This window comes from Gymnogyps californianus, chromosome 3 (genome assembly GCF_018139145.2).
Source record: "Gymnogyps californianus isolate 813 chromosome 3, ASM1813914v2, whole genome shotgun sequence".
NCBI classification, from domain to species: domain Eukaryota; kingdom Metazoa; phylum Chordata; class Aves; order Accipitriformes; family Cathartidae; genus Gymnogyps; species Gymnogyps californianus.
The window spans coordinates 122,578,992-122,600,108 of NC_059473.1; the positions used below are offsets into that span (position 1 = coordinate 122,578,992).

The following is a 21,117-nucleotide window of genomic DNA, read 5'->3' on the forward strand; positions in this document are numbered from 1 at the left end:
GCTCTGGGCAACAAAGGATGCTGAGCAACCAACTCTCAAGGAGCAGCAGGAAATACTACCAAGGATCTCAAAAGCACTACGTGCTCAGGATGTACTCCATAAACCCCTAAACAAGAGCGTGTAACAGCGACCTTGTGAGATGATGTGTCCGTGCCTGCAGTAGTAAACTGAACAATGTTCACGGCATGCTCCCAAGCAGTCAGGCTAACTGGCACAGCACAGACACATGCAATTAAGCTACCAGGGCTGGCCACATCCCCACTGCTTATTGGGTATTCCCCCAGTGTCCCTGGCCTACGCCAAAGCACCTCCAGGTCACGGTTTGTGAACTAAAGACACCAGTTGATCAGAGCCAGAACAGAGCAAAGGACAATTCTAAAAACTGAACAGAACAAGCAACTGAGTTCCAGTGCTTGTGATGTGTAAGACACACGGACGTAGCCTCCGCAACCATCTTCCACAAGGTCGGGGCCAAGGCAGAACTGTGACGTTACCCAAGTCCTTCAGCCCACTGTATAAAAGTCAGCAGAAAAAGGTTCATCAACCAGATGGAAGGAACATGCATTATGCACAGATGATTTTAAAAGCATTAATACTTAGAAAATTTAAGGGTACATTTTCTGCTGAAATCTGTGGGAACCATTAGGCTACGCTGGGTGCTTTTATAAAACTTAAACCTACCCTGTTTCAGGATGGTGAAGTTATGCTTACCGCCAGTATGACCATTTAAACATCTCGATAAAAATGGGAGTGTTTAGTCACATGCACAGAGAAGAATCGGGAACATGGTATTACATGGACCACAATTATCCCGCACAGGTCCTTCCTATTACAAATTACAGTCTTGGAAAACAAAAGCAGCAGCAGAGGAAGGGAAGAAAGACAATTTACCAGAAACACAAAAGAGGCCTGGGATAGGGGAGGATTCAATTTTAGTTAAAAGACAGGCATTTTATTTCTTAATTATTTTTTAACATTCCAGGTTTATTCAAAAGACATTATTCTGCAGGCATGTATCTTACAGGTCTTAAGACTGATAAAACACTAGGAATAATGTGTTAACCCTAGCAAATGAAGACATGGCTAAAATCATACCAGAGTGATTTTTTTTCTTTTAATAAAATTTTGCACATTTCAATCCAATTTTTAAATACTGGCCAAAGCCATTCATGCCTAGAGCATTTGGAATAGTCCATTAAAAGAACAAAACTTGACAAGATGCAAAAAACAGACTACACTTGATTTCTGCAACTAATGGCAAAAGCGGCTGGAGAAGTATCTGTACACTTTAAAAATGTTACATCAGCGACGAATGGAATTTTGTGCTTTAATACTTTGCTTGAAAAGTCTCTTTATCCAACATGAAGTCAGCAAATCTCTGCTGGAGCTCCTTTTCTCTCTCTTGCTGTCGCTGCACATCTTCCTTCAGACACTGTAAGGAAAACATAATTAAGCAACCAGTCAGTTTTTCCAATAGTCACACCCATTAAGATCTTTACCAAAGATTATATTTTAGTTCCTTCAGAGAAAGGGGCCAGACCCGAGACAGGACATTGCTAAAAATACTTATTTTACATATAAATGTAAACCAGAGCAGTTGATGTAGAGTATCAAGAATCACAGTTACCTTACTTCAAATGTCAGGTATCTTGCCCCGTTTTTGACAGCAGTTAATATCAAATGCTTCAAAAGGAGAGATTTCAAATTGGAAACTTGCCACAAGCAGTGCACGGTATTTAACAGTTATCCATGGATTCTTCTTCCATGAGTTTGTTCAAAACCTTTTTTGGGTAACCTTTCTGATTAACCCTGCATCCTGCAACAAGGCCTTCCACAGGCCTTCTTCCACTAACGACACAGCGCACGAAGGAGAACTACTCCTTGTTCTAAAACTGCCAGCTGCTAGTTCATTTGATCTCCCTTCACCCTTGTATCAGAAGAGACAGTAAATGTATTCTGAGGATTAGCCCTGAGTAAAGTGCCATTTACTAAAACCAGGTGCTATTAGTAGCTATCAAGCTATTTAATACATTTTTACTGTTGACTTTTACTAAATCATTTAATCACTTCTGAGTTTGTAAACACATCTATCAGCATTTCTAAACCGCCTTCACAAAATCAGTTTTAAGAACTGATACATTTTATCTTTTTTATAGCAAGTGGTTGAGAAGATGCGAGCCTCAAGGGAACCCTCTCTTCTGGAAGAAAAAAAAAAATAAAAGAAAAATTGTGCTCAGACAAGTACTTATTTCTTGGAAAGCAGGCCTGGCACTGGCTCAAGCCTAGGACTGAGTCTTGGTTGAGGGTTGCCTTGTTAGCTGAATAAAGCGGAGAAGAATATCCTGGAGATCCTTAAACTAAGAACAGTGGCTCTGAGGCATTGTTTTCAGGTATCTCAGTGTACCTGTTTCTGCTAGTTCTGGGCTGAGGTTAAGGCTGATTAAGAGAAAGAGATATCTTCCTCCTCAAAGCCATGCCAACCAGTTAGAGGCCGGTAAGGCAGCTGGTGTTATTCAGGAGCAACGGTCCAGATCACACATGTACACATTGTTAGCCAGCAAGAGGACTGCAGGCAAATGGCCTGAACTCTGAGGATGGCTCAAAACTGTAATTACAGAACAACCGCTCAGCTTCTGAAACGAGAGCGCCATGTTTAAATCAGGACAATAACCCCATTTCAGTACTGGCTTTCTAAAAGTCCAGCCATCGGCAAGTCTGACAACAACGTCAGCTTCAGGGAGTAATACAATCAACATGTGAAAAGAAGGGAGAATCTCCTGTAGTATATATTGGCATTTGGTTCACTGACTTTTAAGGAAGTAGGAAGCTTTACACAAGTTCCAGATCTACCCTAAGTTGTAACAGTAATTAAAAACAAAACAAGCCAAGTTAAGATAGATATGGAACTTCTGCCGATATGCATTGCAGAAGGTTAATAAAATAAACCACACAAGGAAATAAAATAAAAAGTTAAAGAACACACTAGTAGATTAGTCTCAGCTTCTAATATATATATATCTATCACAGAATCTTTGATATTGAAGTGAACGGCAGAGGAATCTGGTAATAGCCAAAAGTATAATTTAAAAAGACCATTAAAAACTTGATACAAACTCAGGCTGTGAGCCTCGGAGCACATGCATTGTAAAAAATATCTTTTCCACAAAGTGCCTGTATTTGACCTAATGTATTACATTTAGGAATCTCACCTCCAGTCTCCGAGGGATTGCAGCATCTTCATGTTTCTTCAGTTCCTCAAAAGTACGTAGCTCCAGATGTGCCTGTTCGATTTGGTCCCACAAATCATTCAATTGTTTGATGAGGCCCATTGCTCGAGACTGATAACCACCAAGCAAGATCTTCAGCTTCTTCTCCATCTTGGCAGCCCGCTTTGCTTCAGTTGTCATGTGACCTCTGTTTATCTGTCAGAAGGAAGCCAAACATTGTTTGTTTATCCAGAACTCAAAAGTCAAGAGGGAAAAAAAAAAAAAAAAAAAAAAAAGGGCAGTAAAAAAATATCTGTGGAACTGTATCGAGTTGATTGAGTTCTTGGACTTCTATTAACAAATCATGCCGCACATTTTACAAGAACCTAGATTTCTGGATTAAAACCTTTACAATGTAAATACATTACTCCAGGGGTGAAGTCCACTAGCCAAAACAGAGGTGATGACACACTATGCGAGTACAGCTTTACAGACAGGAATTGTTACAGTTGCTGAGCTAAGTAAGCAGCCAAGTCACAGGACAGCTTGCTACGCCACATCCCACTTACACAGGAGATGTTCTTTGCCTTAGTAAAGGAAAACTAAGTAACGGTATTATGTTCCTCCTTTTCAAAATTATATTCATAGTCTGCAAAAACAGCCACATCTTTCAATCCTTCTGCCTGTCCCAACAGGATTCATCTAAATCATATTCCATAAAGTAAAAAGGCAATCGAGAACATCAAGGCAGCTCTGAATCTGTCTTTCTGTTGCAGAGAACTGTAATGAAAACATTTAGACAGGTCTGAGTGGCAAATGATGGCAATTTTGGGGCATGGAAGCACTGCAAGGAACAGCAGGAAGACTATTAGAATGGTAACTAAATCCTACCACCTATCTGCATGCACCTTCTCAGGATAGCCACATCAGGAGACGAAGGACTAAGACTAAATCCTGATAACTTGCAGAAGTGGGACAGGATGGAGACACCAACTACTGTCTCCTTCTAAAAGGTATGAAAGGCAAATCCAAAAAAAACCACCCCCAAAACACCCAAAAAGACCTCCACCATGGTCACCATCCCAAGAAGAACCCAGGTGCCATGATGAGAACTCAACAGGTGGTGACCCTTCATTCCTGGTGTCATCATAAAGCATCTCAGAAAGACCGCTTGGATTCAAATGTCTTGGTAGCTGAACGCTGGACAGATTACTTGATCAAGTGTTCAAAGTCAGGTTGGACGGGGCTTTGAGCAACCTGATGTAGTGAAAGATGTCCCTGCCCACAGCCGGGCTGTTGGACGAGATGATCTTTAAAGGTCCCTTCCAACCCAAACCATTCCATGGTTACGCGTCTTAGTGTTTGTAAGCGTGTGAGTATGAGATTGCAAATAAGTGAAATTGGTTTTGTCTTAAAATAAAGTAACCTCACCCATCTATAAGATCTCCCATTGAGCTTTACTACATTGCTATAACGTTGCAACATCACTCCCTCCCACACCAAAAACCTGGAGCTCCCCGGCGGCGTCTCTAGTAACACTGCTTTTGTGCAGGGCTTTTCCCTTCTGGATCTCACAGCAAGAAGGTAAGATTACCTTTAGCTAACAGACAAATACTGAGATAGCACAATGAATCAGCTGCCTAAGGTCAGTGGCAAAAGCCAGAAGCAAACCCCCACAATTTACAATCCAATAGCATACACAACAGATATGACAAAGTGATGAGACTAAAATGTGGTATCAAAACCACACAGCAATTGGCACGTTACACAAGATGCTCTCCTTCCTGTATCATTCCGGTAAGCGCTACCTGGTGTGCCCTGGATTTAGAAGTCTTAGTTTCCCCAAAGTTGTCCAGGTCAGTCCTCTAAAACCATAATCCAGACATAATCCATAAACAGACAAGTGATACGAATTACAAAATTCTGCCAACCGGGACAGAATGCAAATAAACAAGCATATTCATGTTAACATGTTAGAAATGTTTTATATAACATTTATAAACAGCAAAGGTAACAGAAGCCTTTGTGTATTTTTATACATGTATTCAGTGGGGCAAAATTAAATGAGCAGTAAAAGCATGAAATAGCCATCAGCATTTTTAAAGCCTGATAGACAGCATCAAAGAAATCTTTAACACTGAATCACAAACCAACAAATAACACAGGACTACACCACTGAGCAAAACTGTGGAGAGGTGTAGCATTTCACATCTCTAAATAGGGACATAAGGTTCCTGGTTGGGTTTTTTTAATGCTACTTCCTTTTAAAAAAAAAAAAAAAAAAAAAAAAAAGAAAAAACCCCAAAAAACCACCAAAACACCCTTTTTTCAGAAAGCATTGTGTGAAAGATGCCAAACTCAACAAAAAAGGAATCAGGCTTCTTAGATTTTGATTTTTGCCACAGTTAAAGATATATTAGTGCAGGAGATAAAGAAAAATGTGTAAGCTTCTCAAGTGTTAAAATATAAAAGCCTAACTCAGAACCACAGTGGCTAAATCACCTATCCTTGCCTCGTTTCTTTAAAAATCAAAGCTTTGCTGGTGAACGTTCTTACATACAAAGGAATTACCACTGATCAACCAAAAAGCAGAAGCTTTTCACTGTTTTGAACCCTGCAATTACCCAAGATATCATCTTTTACCAACGAAACTAAACTCCATTGGGAAGGAACTACTTTCTGATCTGTCCTTTACAGTGGTAACTACAGTCAGCCAGACAACCCCAGCCACTAGGACTAGTGCAGCCATCACAGTCTTATGCACCAAGCTACTGCAAATTGCATTTCATCAACCTTTCAACCGTCCAACTTTAATAAAGTACACTCTATTACACAGCTGCATGTTTCTGTAAAATACCCTACTCCTTAACAATTTATTCACTCATTTAAAACAGTTTTAGGAGGTGGTGCAGAGATAAACAAAGTGAATGGTCAAGGGAGCAAACTGTTAATGGGTGAGTGAAAGAGAAATTTGACTTTCCGAGCTGTCTAGTCTGCTCCTGGGGAGCGAGATGCAGACTGCTATGCTTTTCAGATTGTGTTTGCAATGTAGACTTAAGCTATGCCCAAGGTGCTTTAAGCATACAGAAAGGCGCCTCTTTTTCAATATTTATATAAATCGAGAGAAAATTAAATAAATAGATTAGGGATTTGTGAGGATACTCTCTGATGGAAAAGTATGAAAGCTTTAAATGTCTTCACTGGTAAATAATATGCTATTACTGCAACAACAAATACAGCTGTGCGGTAAATGAACTATTTTCCAATTACTGTTTCTTGGATGAAAAACGTGTGTTGAGAGCCACTGACATTTAGAGATCATGGAATAGATGGATGCACAGGCAAACAGAATTTTGTTTGTAACAGAGGTCTAATGTAACAAAGATCAATTGTCCCGTGTTGTTTCACAGCACTACAGACAACATACAGTATGCTTGGTGTGAAATGACACTTCAATCAGAATGTCACTTTTCTAGAACAGGTTAAAAAAGACCATTTAGAAAAGTTCCACTATTCTGTCATCCTGAGTGAAGATCTGTCAACAACCTAATTTTCTAATAAAATGTTAAACACCGAGTACCTGAGGTCATGAAATACAGCTATAAGCGCTATCTCCACCATACACAAAAGAGATGAATCAGGGCATTGTGGTCAGAAGTGCTGAATTACCTGCGTGCTCTAAGTATCACCAGTAGCAGTGGCAGCACTGGGTTGGTCTCGCACTTTTACACACTTCAGTTGGGATTCACTTCACTTGGCTTTAGACATCAACATCTGAGCTTGTCACCCGAGGTCTTTCCATAATCAGGAGAGAAACTGGCAACTCTAGGGCATGGCTCATCTGATCCAGGGCCTCAGAACAAGACTAAGCATGCCACTGAAGTGCTCTTCACCAACTAAGATGGGAGCACAGACCGCTTGCTCAGACACCGTTACCTAAGGTCAGGTGGATCAATCCCACCCTAAGTGTATACTGTTTTAACGAATGAGACATAATAAAGCATTTTTTTTCTCCAAGAAAAACCAAAGCCAGTTCAAATCTAATGCTTATTATAGTATCAGACCCTGATTATTTAAGCACTCTTGAAATTTTCAGACAATGAGAACTGGACTTAGTATTTCCGAGTTGTTCTGGATATAGATTCTTACTTTTAACTACTAGAGCTCCTTAGGTTGTACACTGCTATTCAGCCCTTGCTTTTCTACTCAGTTCCTTGTCTATCTTGGATTATCACAGGCCTCACTGCTGTAAAAAGAAAAATTAGAGAAAAAAAAAGAAAAGAAAAAAGCCTCCCAAGTATCTGAACCCAGAAATAACAGCCCTTTCTTCCTTCTCTGCTTATAGAGAGAAACGTGAACACTCACCACCTTTCCTCCTCCCTCCCAACTACAAGATTTTAGGACCTACTACGAAAAGGTCAAAAGGAGGTCTCAGCTTTTGTAACAAATACTATTTATTAAAAATTGCTGACTGCTGCATTAATGCCAACAACTGCATATAATTTTAGTTCAAGCTTCGTAAAATTTTAAGGCTCAGATACCAAGCTAAAAATTCCAAGCAGTTATGAAGAGGTGTGTTTAAACAGTAGTCTACATTATTTGCTTAAAGCTAAGAAATAGATTTCAGTAAAATCTGACAACCATTTCCCCCCTGAACCTAGCAGAAAATGTAAAGACATTTGAAAGATTTCTCCACTTAGTTATTTATTTTGTACTGCTCCTTGGCCGGCTTTGGTTCCACTGACTTTTGTACCAGCTAGAGCAAAACAAGAACAGCATGTACAGACATGGGATAAAATGATATATGATGTTAGGGCAAGTGTGAGAGCCTCATCGCATCCCAAGTCTCCTATGTAAAAGCCTTCCCTCATGCCTAGTAGAGTTGTGTTCAGTTTTCAATACTACACTAGAGATCCAAAGAAGAAAAACAAACACAGAGCAACAAACATAATCAGAGGTTTATAAAACATGATCTAGAAAAGGGAGACTGACTGAAAAAACGGGGGGTGGGGGTTTGTTTGTTTTTTCTCCATCTAACAAAAATAGAGAAAATGAAGAAAGACACAACATGTTTTAAAGATCCCAAAGATCCTTGTGAAAAATTAGCCTGTTCTTATGTCCACTGAGAAAGGAAGAGGGATTTAAATTTGGCAAGGAAATTTTAGATAGGAGGTTAGTTCTAAGGTTTAACTAAGGACAACAATGAACAGGGAAAGACTACTTATGAGAACAAACATCCACTGGGAAAGATTTAAGAAAAACTGACCCGGAGGAAGGAAGGGCTCAAGTGCCTTCAAAACTGCATTTTCACAATTCCTCATCTTACTAAGTCTACCGAGGACACCCCTTCCCAGTTCAAAGGGCTGTTTTTCACTGTACTGACTGTTTTGTTTTCCTTCCATTAAATGTGGAGCTTCTGGTAATCCCTAAACAGCATTAAGCGCTCTTGTCTTCTAATTGATCTTCTTAATCATGCCTGATGGATAAAAAAAACATGGAAGAAAAACTGCTGCATGTTCTTACCAGAGCCATAGTCAAAAATAAACCAACTTGTTCCGTGACCTTGGAGAATCAACATATCATCATAAAGCTGCTTAGCTTGTGCAGAGAAATCCTCTGCCAGCTTCAGCTACGCTGGCTGAATAGGTTACTCTTGGAACCTATATAGGACTACTCCAAATGTTACTGCAACTTCCTTCCTCACCTCAGACCCACAAGTGGCCCTCCCATACTCAATTCTGCTGGCAGGAGCTGGATTAACTTCATTTAAATAGCAGGGTTTGTGAACTTGCCCCATATTGGCTCAGTCAGAGCAGCTGGAGTGAGACAATGCACACTAAGATGACAGCCTTCTGCTCAACACCAGGTTACACAGAACAGGTTTCACCAGCATTTCAAACCACCCCAGGGACAACGATGACCGTAACACTAGGGCATCCTCTGTGCATGTTTAGGTGATCTGCCTTTACAAGCTTGATGATGCACTCTACAATAGCATGTTTTCGAACAAAAATTCATTAATTATCATAGAATCATAGAATGGTTTGGGTTGGAAGGGGCCTTAAAGATCATCTGGTTTCAACCCCTCTGCCATGGGCAGGGACGCCTTCCACTAGACCAGCTTGCTCCAAGCCCCACCCAACCTGGCCTTGAACACTTCCAGGGAGGGGGCATCCACAACTTCTCTAGGCAACCTGTTCCAGTGCCTCACCACCCTCACAGTAAAGAAATTGCTCTACTTGAAAAATATTTTTCCACTTCCATGCTCTTGGACAGAATTCTCCATTTTTTGGCTTGAAACACTGTTTCGTCTGTCTACAGTGTGACGAGGCAAAACTCTCTGTAGAGCCTGCCTCTTAACTCTGAGTTAGTAAAAGATAACAGTCAACTCTGCTGGAAACTGAGGCTTGGGGTTACTATCAAACAAAAAATTGGTTTTCCAGTGTAGAACAATATGAGCTCAATCTATCAAACTGACATCAACACTAGCACCAGCTCAGCTAATCAACTGAAACCACTCCATGGCTTGACACAATTTCAGCACTCTGCTGTGACACTGAAGATGATGCTTCCTTAACGTACGAGGGGGTACGATGATCATTAAGAAAAGGTGCTGATCAGTGTCAGAGCAGTCAAAAAGGGACAGTGTGTATAACTTGCAAGAGATGACAAAGTAAGATTTAATTCTAATTGACTGGGATAACACAGAGTTTTTCATGGAAAGATTCAGTCACAGGTGATCCTCAAATTAAGGCACTGCTGGTATGCAACTACAACTTCACAACTGAAACTAGACCAAATGTTCAAAGCTTGCATGGGAATATAAAGCTACCTTTCCCCAATTTAATAGGGAAGCCTCAACATAAACTCCTATATTGTACTTTGTTATGTAGCTCATGTATCATTATGACTTACTGATATCTGCAGAAGACTATTCTCTCTACTCACAGTCAAAATTAATAACCCAAGAGCAATCTTCATGTGAACTATGTTTCAGAAATTATGATGACTTGCCTTCAAATGTCATAACACGAGTTGGTAGGACTGTTGAGTAAAAACAGTACAGGGTACATCAAGAGCAAGTGTTCCCACAGAAGTTCATAGCATCCAACTATCTAGATCTAGAATAATCCAGAAAGTTACTGGATAAGTTAGCAGTCACTGCTGATCTACCATGATGACATTAAAGCCCACTTTGAATATTTTTATTTGGGAATTGCTTCTAAGACTAGAAGTATTATCAGTGATACCCATATATCACAATCACAGTAGAAACATGTCTAGAAGAGCACAGTTTAAGGAGAAAACCAAATAATTTATTTTTACTAAGCTTTTCTGAAAACTCTCTACCTCTCCCTGGAAAAAAAAAAAAATTACAGTAAGATCACAGACAGCAACAACTACCTCAGGCTAACAGCTTTGATTAACTGTAAGCAAACATGGGTTACTGCTGTGTATGATGAGGTAATATGGCAGCGAGCACAGTGTAATTACCTTCAAAAACTATCGCTGCAAACCCAGAGTCCTTGGACTGGTCTCTTCCAGAGAAGAGGCTAACAATCTTGTGGAAGCTCGTGCAATAAACTAGTTAGGAAACAGCCTGGTTCCCTCTCAATACATAGCAGAAGCCCCATGATGAGCTTGCAGCAGTCACTAGTACTCTATTCCAGCAGCTACTATTACACAAGTATAAATGGAGCAAGTTACTTTGTGAGCAGCAACACACACTGGCCCAACATTCACAGGTTCTGACACTGCTTCACTTTAGGACAGGCTTTAAAGAGCAACAGGTCTGCAGATGAGGTGGCTTCCAGGAAAAGACTATCAATTTATACTTTTCTCTCTCCAAACACAATTTTCAACAGTGACGGTGTGCAAAGGCCTTTTGCAACAAAGAGCTTTGTCAATGCTGAACTTTATTTCTAAGCATGTAAGTTCCCATTATGAACTACATTTCCAAATGTGAAACCTGATTTCATCAACCACCACAGAGGAAATAAATGGTTTTAGACATGGAGGGAAAAAACCTCCCACCACACTATGAGCAACTGGCCAAACAAAAAGTAACTGCTATGCAGTCTAAGCTTATTTTTAAAGAACTTTTTCATTGCTCATTTCGAATGTTTTGGCACATCCTGGACTGAGGACATGCAGAAAAAGGCTTTTTTTCTGTACAAACGGAGTTATCCAGCTCCCCAAAAATTATGACCTTAGAAGAAAGGCTAGCACAATGGTCCAATTTGAAGACAAATTTGAGATTCATAGGCCAGATCACAGAAATAAAAATATGAAGAATCCTCTTACTGGCGTTCCATCTGCTTCCTTCCAAAGGTCCCAAAGTAAGTCAATAGTAAGAGAACTGGTATAAAATCAACTAGTAGCATTTTCCTCTGAAAATAACTCTTTAACAGCACAAGTATAATTCCATTTCCCAAAGCTGTTCACTTGGCAGTCTGGGAAATATCGTTGCTTTAAGAGTTGACTAGTTACGTTTGAATAAAAGTAGATCTGCTTCCTCCCTTCCTGCTCATGGTGATAAAGGTTTTGCTAACTGCAAACGTAATCTGTGAGGAAAACCAAGGACGTAGTAAGTTAATTCATCTAAAGGACAGTGAACAATGGGGTTTTTCTTCCAGACTTCTAACACACAAAGATACAAAGCCCCAGCTCAACTCAACAAGCTGTAAACGGAAAGGACAACTACTGTCCAGGTCGTACAACTACCCTTAAAGATTTAGCAGTTTTAGATAGTGATTTTCAGTCACAGGTCTACAAGTGCTTCACAAACTACAAAGCCCCATAAGGTAGACATTATTCCTTTACCAGTGACAGAGGAACCAAGGGAGACATTAAGACCTAGTTTTGTTTCACTGATGTGAGGTGCTCTAGGTGCCTCTGTAATAAAAACAGAAACCCAGGGAACTCGAGAGGGAAATTCAACTCTTAAATGGGCCAAGCTGCTCTCAGGAGATGCCTCGTCTCTACCAAAACCAAAGGGAGCCTAAGGCAATTGCAGCTTTGTTTTAGTTAGGAGGCTAAAATAAGGTCTATCAAATTTGAACTCATGGGACTTGCTCAAAAACAGGCAATGAATACTCACCTGTGCTAGAAAGAAAACACGAGATTTCTGGCTAAATCCGTTTATCTTCCCTGGCACATTTTTTCTTACTGTAGACATAAGTTGTCCTTGGCAATATAAAAACATTTATTTATTGCTTTCCTCATTATAGGTTATGGGTTACCTTCATTGTGGATATCACAAATATTCCAAAATTCTGCAAAGACGTGATGTGTTATAGCTAAGCTGATCTAATATCCGGCTACTGTGGAAAGGGGTCTGCTGCTTAACCTAAAAATAATTAATTTTCTGCCAATTCAATGAAGTGATCCAGATTACCACAGAGTTACAAGAGAACTGGTACAAGGTCAGAGGTAATGGCAGGGGGCAGCTGGAGAAAAATAAGTAGTACTGACCCTTTTTGGCACAAGCTAAAATGTTAGAGCATCCTAGCAGTAGCACAAACTGCATGGTAAACATTCTGGTCAACAGTAAAAGTGTTTTCACACACAGGTAAAGACAATTCCTAAGGGATCTACCATATATTTGTGTTACCCAGGAGAAGTATATACTCTCCAAAACTACTACGCTAAATACATGTACTCTGATGATTAACTGTACATTAAGTGCAGATCAGACACTGCAACAGTGGTCTTGCATAAACAGTCAGCTCTATCAGATTCTGAACAGCTTGACAGTGAAGACCAATGATAACCCTCAGATGTGATCCTCTGGTGCCAACTACATTCCCAACAGACCTTATTAAAAAAAGCATATTCCACAAAGGCAACACAGTAGTACAAACGAATATATGACCATAAAAGCAGACTACTCAGGGATTCCACCATATTTTAGTTTTATGAGTAATTTCTCTATTCCTAGTCTTATAAATTCTCTTATTTTCTCCAGGTGTTTTCTCAGTAACAGCACACCTGAAAATCCAAAAGAAACTGCAAGCTTCAGAAGCATGTAAACCAGAGAGAAACTAAAATACAATCTCCAATAAACTAGTGATACACCTTGCAGCAGAGTGTACCATGTAACCCATGAAACTCCAGCTAAGCAACTGGTTTTCAATGTAAATTAATTCAGAGGACTTGGGCTGCAACCGAAAGCAAAAATGGACACTTTGGTCTGGTAAATTACCATCTTGGTGTATCTTGGATATTGCAAAGAATAAATAATTTATTATGCTTTGCGTATACAGTGTAACTAGAGCTTCCTCCCCTGTAGACTTTCAATAGTGTTTGTAATTTAGCAGTCAACTGAAATGATGACGTTAACTACCACAGTTTTAATAAAAATATTTGTACGCTGCAAGCCAACTTTATGAACCTTCTTCAAAGGAAAAGTAATGCTGGCAGGAAGCTTCTACATTATGAACTACGAAGGGAAGCAACTAGCTTGTTAAATAGATGCCTCTACTATCTCATTTCATCTGATAAGGTTCCTAGTTTAACATACACCTTAGGTAGGAATACTTCTCTTTAGAAATATATTGCTTGGAAGAGAAGAGAGTACAAGGTATTGCAGAGAACTGAAGCAGTTACTAAATGCAACTGTGAGCATCAGAAAACTCCCATTTCTGAAATTACTAGCTCTGCAGTGTAGCCTAGCCTTGAACAAATATGCTAGACTTCCAGAAGCTACTGGAAAGATCAGAAAATTCCACCAGCATTCAAGCAAATCTAAGCTGCACCACAGACACATAATGAGGTCACAGGGATTCACTTGCATGGACCTGAAACTCCCCATCCGTAATGCAAAAAAGTTCACATACTAATCTTGTAACACTCTTAAACCACGTTAAGTAACACATTCAAAGAGTCCAAAACCCTCAAAATAAAGGAGAAGTGAAAAGTATTACTAATACATAGCAGTACATTCCAATATTAAAACTATTGCTGAGTTGTGCATTACTGCTGATGATGCCTGGACAGGGTATCTAGCCAAACAGCAGCTCTCCACAACTGCTCCACTTTGCCTCCTCAAGTTCATCAATAACAGCACAAATCTGTTTGTGATATCACCATCAATTTCAGAAAGATAAATGTCATGTCAACATATACAAGGCTGCCACCACTAAATCACTCAGGCAGTGAAAACAGGCCAATTACAGAAAGACGACTGTTTGTCCACGCCATCAATCCACCCAGAAATCTCCGAGCAACGAAGACAGCACTAGAAATAGCTGGCTTTTTTTGCACAGGATCTGCAGGATATTAGCAGTCCCATATGGAAGTATTAGACAGTGACTACCCAATGTGCAGCTGTCTCCAGCAAGTATCACTAAACTCTCATGGTTTTTTCCTAATGATCTTAGTGCAATATGAAGGGGAAGAAGCAGCCCCAAAAGCTGACCAACATCAGTTTCTGTTGCTGGCAAACTCTATTTTACAGTTTCGACTCTTCTCTCAAAGGAAGTTAAGAGTACAACCAAGCATCTTGGGGTATTGAAAGCTGAGCTAATATCCCTGCTTTTCATTAAGGTTGTCTGATACTTCTCATTAAAATATCTATTTCAACTGATATTGCTTTCAGACAATTTTCCTTGGAAAAACATTAAAATGAAGGTGGGTTTTGCCATTGCTGAGAATGGGTTAGGAAAAAAAAAATCATTGCTGTGCTTTTTTCATTGTATATTCGTTTGCTCATTAAACTGCTATGCTTTTTATTTATTATTTAAAAAATGATTCAGCTGCTGACCTATACTTCGAAAACTGTACATGTATATCTTGCTTTTAGGAAGGGCCTTTTAAACAGGTCAGCCAACAGAGCTGCACTAAACTGCATTTTGCACACACTTGGGAGAGATTTTCAGCTCAAATTTAACTTTGCGAAGAGTCCACCTGCACTCAACAAACAGTGAGCTGTGAAAGGCAGCGCAGTACCTCCACTGCACCTGCAGCTGTGGGGCACAGCAAGCTCTGCTGGCACTGGGTGCCTGACGGAATTGGGGTGTGTGGTATTTTGAACACATACATAAGCTTGCTCTCTCACTTTACTGTAAGTGCACCAAGCAATTAGCCTTGTCTAGCAGTGCTCCAAGGTCCCAGCTAATCTGAAGGGATGTAGCTACATTGGTGAGACATGGGAGTCCCATGATCGCAACAACTGATCGTAGACACAGCTAGCTGGATTTTGTTAACCATCTTCCATGGAGTCCCATGCAATGCTGGCAGCAAATGCAACCCAATTGTTTGTCTTGGCAAGATCTCCGATTTGTATTTTGCTCCCTGGGGACTGTCTGGTGACTACAGAGAAATGAGCACTTACAGTATGAACAAATGCAACAGGAGTTTGACGAATGGATAACTTGACCTTACTTTCTTTGCTTTAATATCCTTAATAAGCATACTACCACCAACTACTAATTCAAACATTGGGAGGAGATGAACAGAAATCAACAGCACAAGAAAGCCCACACAGAAGTAACCATAGTGCGCAGCACAAAAACACAGGGCCACACACTGAAAAATAAAGAGAAAATGAAATATTCAATAGCTACTCATTAAGCAAGTACCATCCACCCTGTGCAGTAAATGAGTCTGTGGAAAAACTAGGCTGTAATCATGAAATTAAAGACTGTCTCATAATGCATATGCATAGGCAAATTAAGGCTGCCAGAGTCAGGCTGTTTGTGCATTCCCTAACTTTGACTGTTTGACTTTGCAACTTTAATAATGCACTTCTAATGTAGTTTTGGGCGTAAGATATCTAAATTTCAAAAGCATTTGTACACAAATTAGGTACAGCCCTCAGATTGCTGGCGTGATGCCAGCACAGCCCCTGCTGCCATGCAAGCTGGCTGCTGCTCTGCTCCGATACTGGTTTTGTGAAAACAGAGCAGAGGAGAGCGCCTGAGAGCGGGCAGCGTTGGGCAGGGCAATGGTGCTCTCTGCTGGGTTAGCAGCAGCACGACAAGTGCTCTGGCATTAATCCTGAACCGCTCGGCTACTGGGCCTACGTGCAGGTGAACTGGTCCTGGCCCGAGTGGTTGACTAACAACTGTGGAGTCTATACCTAGATGACATTCTTGACTGACAGACTTTACAAAACACACATTCACGCTGTACTTCACGTGTATGAATCAAGTGAAAATTCAGCCTTTCTGGCCTCTCTTTCAAGTTATTTCTGTGGTAGTACCTGTTTGAGGAGTTTTACTTCCAGCAACAGTAGCTATGTTGATGTTAAATACAGAAGAACTTTAAAAAAAAAGTTTCCTTTTACCATGGAAAAAAAAAATCTGATGCCTGCATAATTTAGAGAGACTTTTAGGCTAAAACAGTATTTTGGAAAACAGTTAATAACTTACTGCAAGTCTGAACAAACATGTTCTGTGGGAAGAAACCATTTAAAACCAGCCTACTTTTTATCATGAAAGCTGTATATTTTTGTGTTTTGTGTGGAGTATTTGGGTGAAACTCTAGAGAAGGGATGGGGCAAGGGAAATCAGTGTCAAACAGTTTGGATTGCCTTCTACTTAGAGCACCATACCTCAAATGATTTCCTCTCCGCACACAACTCCCTCAGTCACAGGATACCCTACCAAATCTTAATGCCTCGTTGAGTTAAGGCCTGTGACTGTTGCATTTCGAATAAACCAGTGCAAGCATGCTGACACTGGAGAACGCCGTACTCTACAACTCAGCAGAAAAAGATGTAGTTTGAGTTCTTGGTCCCTTAGTACCAGCGCCCTGCCATAGCACTCAAACTGCATGCAGACACATCGGTGAGACGTTGCTCTCTGAACTCTGCCGTTTTGTACTTGCAGAAAATATTAGTCACGCAAATGCACAACATCAAACTTGATATTTGAGTTTAAAAAGCACTCATAAGGAAGTCTACTATTTCCTGATAAAGTGGAAGTGGATCACAAACATCCATTGTTCTCTCTTTTGGAGGGAATCCCTGGAACTGGCAGAGGATGCCAGTCTGGCAAGAATTCAAGACCATCTGGACCTTCACGTATGTAACAGTCAATGAGAAACCAAATCTTAAGTTGGAAAGAGAACTTGAGGAGTTTTGCGACAGGGATGGTTTTTTTAAGCACCTTTCTCTGAAGTATCTCATACTGGCTACTATCAGGGACAAAGTGCAAAACTAGAAAGACCAGGTATCTGATCCGCTAATAGTGGAGATTAAGAAAACAGCAAAAAATCCACATGGAATTAAGAGAAAGCAGAACCTGACCTTCTCTCCCATTGACAATAAAGCGGGTGAGATGAGCAGTGTTACAGCTAATAGTGCAAAGAGAAACTGTGTGGGGAAAACTCTAGGGATATTTTAAGAAAAGGAGGACGACAGAAGGCGATTTAAACACCTCAAGAACATCTATGAACTCCCTAGGAGAATGCCTCAACAACCTTTTCAAAGGAATCCCACCAAAAGACCTGAATGATTTATAAAGTAACCTGCAACTCTTACACAGAAAAAAAGAAACAAAACACACGGGGAGAAACTTTAAAAAAAAAAAAAAAAAAAAAGCAGGTGCAAAAAGCAGAGAAAAGTGACACTGACCTCAAGCCTCTTTTCAAGTGACTCTATCCTGTCTTTTTTGCTGGCCAAGTTAGCTCTTGTGTAGCGGCTCTGTCCAGGCAGGTATAACACTTGGCTGTAACATTCTTCCCACACCTGGTTATAAGCTTCACTTGAGAGCTCTCCATGCCCCATTCCTTGCTTTACCACTTCCATCTCTTGTGCCAGTAGATCCTGTGCCTGTTGGAAATGATGAGAAATAAACTGCAGTTACAATACACAGGATACAAGAAAATTCCTCTTCTTTTCAATCCTTCAGTGTGCAATTCATGGGGGCAGTTTCTCTTTTCATACTAAAAGCTCACCATCAGGTTAAGCTAACTATGAAATCTAACACAGATGCTGTGGATTACAAATGAAACCCAGGCTAGAAGGCTACTCACAGTGCAACTATCCCTCATTTTATATAATTTGGCCAAACCTGACATCACTCTGCTGTAGCTAATGAAAGCTGTGGCACAGCTAGATACTTCATCTTGCTGCAGAAGAAAAGAGATAAAAGCAAGGACCTTGAGGGGAGGGAGAACAGTACAGACAGAAGCAGCTGTTCTATGAAACAAAAATCACTTTTCATTTCCTTTTGCTTGCCCTTCTCCACACAACCTGGAAAGTCAACTCTAAACATTAACGGGTGAGCTGTATAAGCTCCACTGCAGGAAACACTACTCTGACTTTAACTAACACACATTCTGTTGCTAGAGAACGACTAGTTCTGCTGTTTCCAGTTTCGTTTACAAAGTAACTTACAGTGAACTGAAAAGATTCATGTTGTTCTCACAACTCTTAATATTTCTGACAAAGAGCCTGGCCCACAAAACTACGTAGGCACCCAGGTCCTTCCAATTTCATTTGTAACTAAAAAACTAAAATATCTTTGCCGATCTGGACTTTATTGGTTAGAAGTGCATGTCCTCTCTTTCAACAGGATTTATACGTGCACCAGAAATTTCCATATCAGCAGTAGGTATCTCACTGCAAGCAGGCATATGTTTTATAATAGTATTGCCCAGGAAGTAATTCAGGTATCACCAGATTAGATGATTCCAGGGATACCGAGGAAAGGAAAATTAATTACTTGTCCTCAATGGTCAAGACAGATAAAATAGGAGTACTCTAACCACACCTGACAAAGCTAAATCTTATAAAGGCTCACTTTCTATTAGCCTCTATTTGTACACTGTGAGGAACTACTTAAGACTATTTAGTTGTGGCACCCACAGTTCCACAGCTTTAAAAGCTCAGCAAACTGTGCTTAGCACCACTGTTAATCCTGCCCAAAAGAGCACTACACATCAGGGAAAAAAAGGAGCATTTTATGAAGGGATTTTAGTAGGAAGATGTTCTAAAAAAAATAAAAAAATAAAGCAAAATAAACAAGCCCCAGATGAGAGCGCAGAGACAGGAAAACTTCCTGCTTTGAATTTGATTTTAGACAAAGAGGGAATATTACGCTGAATGTTAGAGAGCAAGCAGGAGCAAGGATGCAAAAAAACTTCTGCCCATCAGTTAGGAGACAAAATTTCCAGACAAAAACTACTGGACTGTGTAATAGTCTCTAAGGGAAGTGATAGAAAACCCAATTCTCGTTGCACTTCAAAACAACCAGAGAAAGCACTCAGAGAGTGTTCCTAAGGGAACAATCTGACACTGGCAGGGCAGTGAAATTCATGATCTAACCGTATTTTCCATCTCTAACTTCTCCTGCTCAGAAATCTTCAAGTATAATTTTTCATTTAACAGCAAATTGGAAGTACATACTGTTCAGTGTTTCTCATTTTAGGCTCTTGATTCATTGGTCAGATATGGTCAAGGAGACGGATTTAAAATCTGCTTGGATATTTTTAGAGTCACTTTAAAGTAATATGGGATTTAGGTGTATAGATACCACAGCTATTGTCAGAATGCAAGTCTCAGATAGCAGGAGTCTGCATAAAATAGATCACTTGGTGGCATGTGATTTGTCCTTTTCACTCATTTTTGTTCCTGTAAGCATTTGGTCAAAGGTTACTGGCACAACTTCACAGGTGAAACTCTTTGAAAGAGCTAACCACAGCACTGTGTGTCTGAACTGTCTATCTGTCACTTGGCAGCAAAAGGCAACATCTGTAGCTGCTTAAACAAATGAACAACCCGAACCGGAACCCTTGGCACGGGACTGCTATTTAACTTGGGATTACAATGCAAAACAGGACAGAGTGCCCAGACAGCCTACTCATTTCATCCAGCAACAACCTATTCTGCCTATTCAGCGCTTTTTAACCAGGTATGCTTTAAGATCAGTTGCCATAGCCCAGCAGGCTCTCCACTAGCACAGCTCTGTTGGATCAAGCTTGACAAGCATAATTAAACAACTTGATTTGCTGCTCCAAGTTATAAGCTGGCTACCACTGTCATATTTAGTCTGCACTGCTACGAAAAAAATGCTTAGTAATTCTGGATTAACAAACTACAAAGGCAGCAGAAGGTGGGTATCACACCTAGGTAAAGTCTCAATGATTCAACATCAATTTCCAGAAACAGCAAGATAGAATTTGGTAACTGTTGGGGTATTATAGCTCCTACCCTTACTTAAAGTGATAAGCAATCACAACACATTCAAAATTGTATCTAAAAGACAATGTCTCTGGACAAATACAGCATCCATCATTCTGCTGAGTGCCTAGATTAACATTAGCTCACAGAAAAGAGAACGTGCACTTAAATTATCCTTACAGCTCTTCATACAACCCTCTGCAGATCTCCCAACTAAATTCTGTGCAGGCTTGAATGCGCCTTTTTTTGCAAGATTACAGGACCATGACATAAGGAGACATTAGGTCACTGGTAATTAGGCCATGCAATTCTCACCTTCTTGAGATCCTCTTTGGAGAACTTCTCGTAAGGATTTTGTTCCAAGTAAGCCATATGTTCTGCATTGTTGCTTCCAAATCCTGGGCCTTTCCCCTTCTTACTACTAGGCTGTTCTCCAAATGGGTGGTGTAAGAGATCAAAATGAAGCATAGTAATCATCTCTTTCTTTATTAGCTCTTCACTTTTCTGCAAGTCTGTTAGAGGTGGTTCCACATTTAAGGGTCTCAGTATTGTTTCATTAACCTGACCAGGAATAAAAAAAAGTTCATAAACACCATATACACCAAAGATCACATTAAATTCATATACCTCCACCTGGGTATGAATTTTATGTATCAGCTAACCCATACAGAACAGGTGTCAAAATCCCTTGCAGTGTGACACACATACAGTAACCCGAACACCCAATTGTGCTTTCATTTGTGCATACGAAATACCTCATCACAATTCTGCCGTGCAAGTTTC

At 40.2% G+C, this 21,117-nt stretch overlaps 1 protein-coding gene across 1 annotated transcript in view; it reads right to left on the bottom strand.

The window, feature by feature from the left end:
• Nucleotides 1–931: 931 nt before the first annotated feature.
• The window catches only part of CDC5L (cell division cycle 5 like), a 37,444-nt gene continuing 17,258 nt past the window's right edge, over nt 932–21,117 (bottom strand). The window contains exons 13-16 of the mRNA XM_050894830.1: nt 20,650–20,895; nt 17,785–17,982; nt 3,210–3,422; nt 932–1,432 (exon numbers count right to left, since the gene is read on the bottom strand). Of these exons, the coding sequence (XP_050750787.1) occupies nt 1,328–1,432; nt 3,210–3,422; nt 17,785–17,982; nt 20,650–20,895 (762 nt within the window). The 3' untranslated portion in view covers nt 932–1,327. The remainder of the gene's footprint in view (nt 1,433–3,209; nt 3,423–17,784; nt 17,983–20,649; nt 20,896–21,117) is intronic.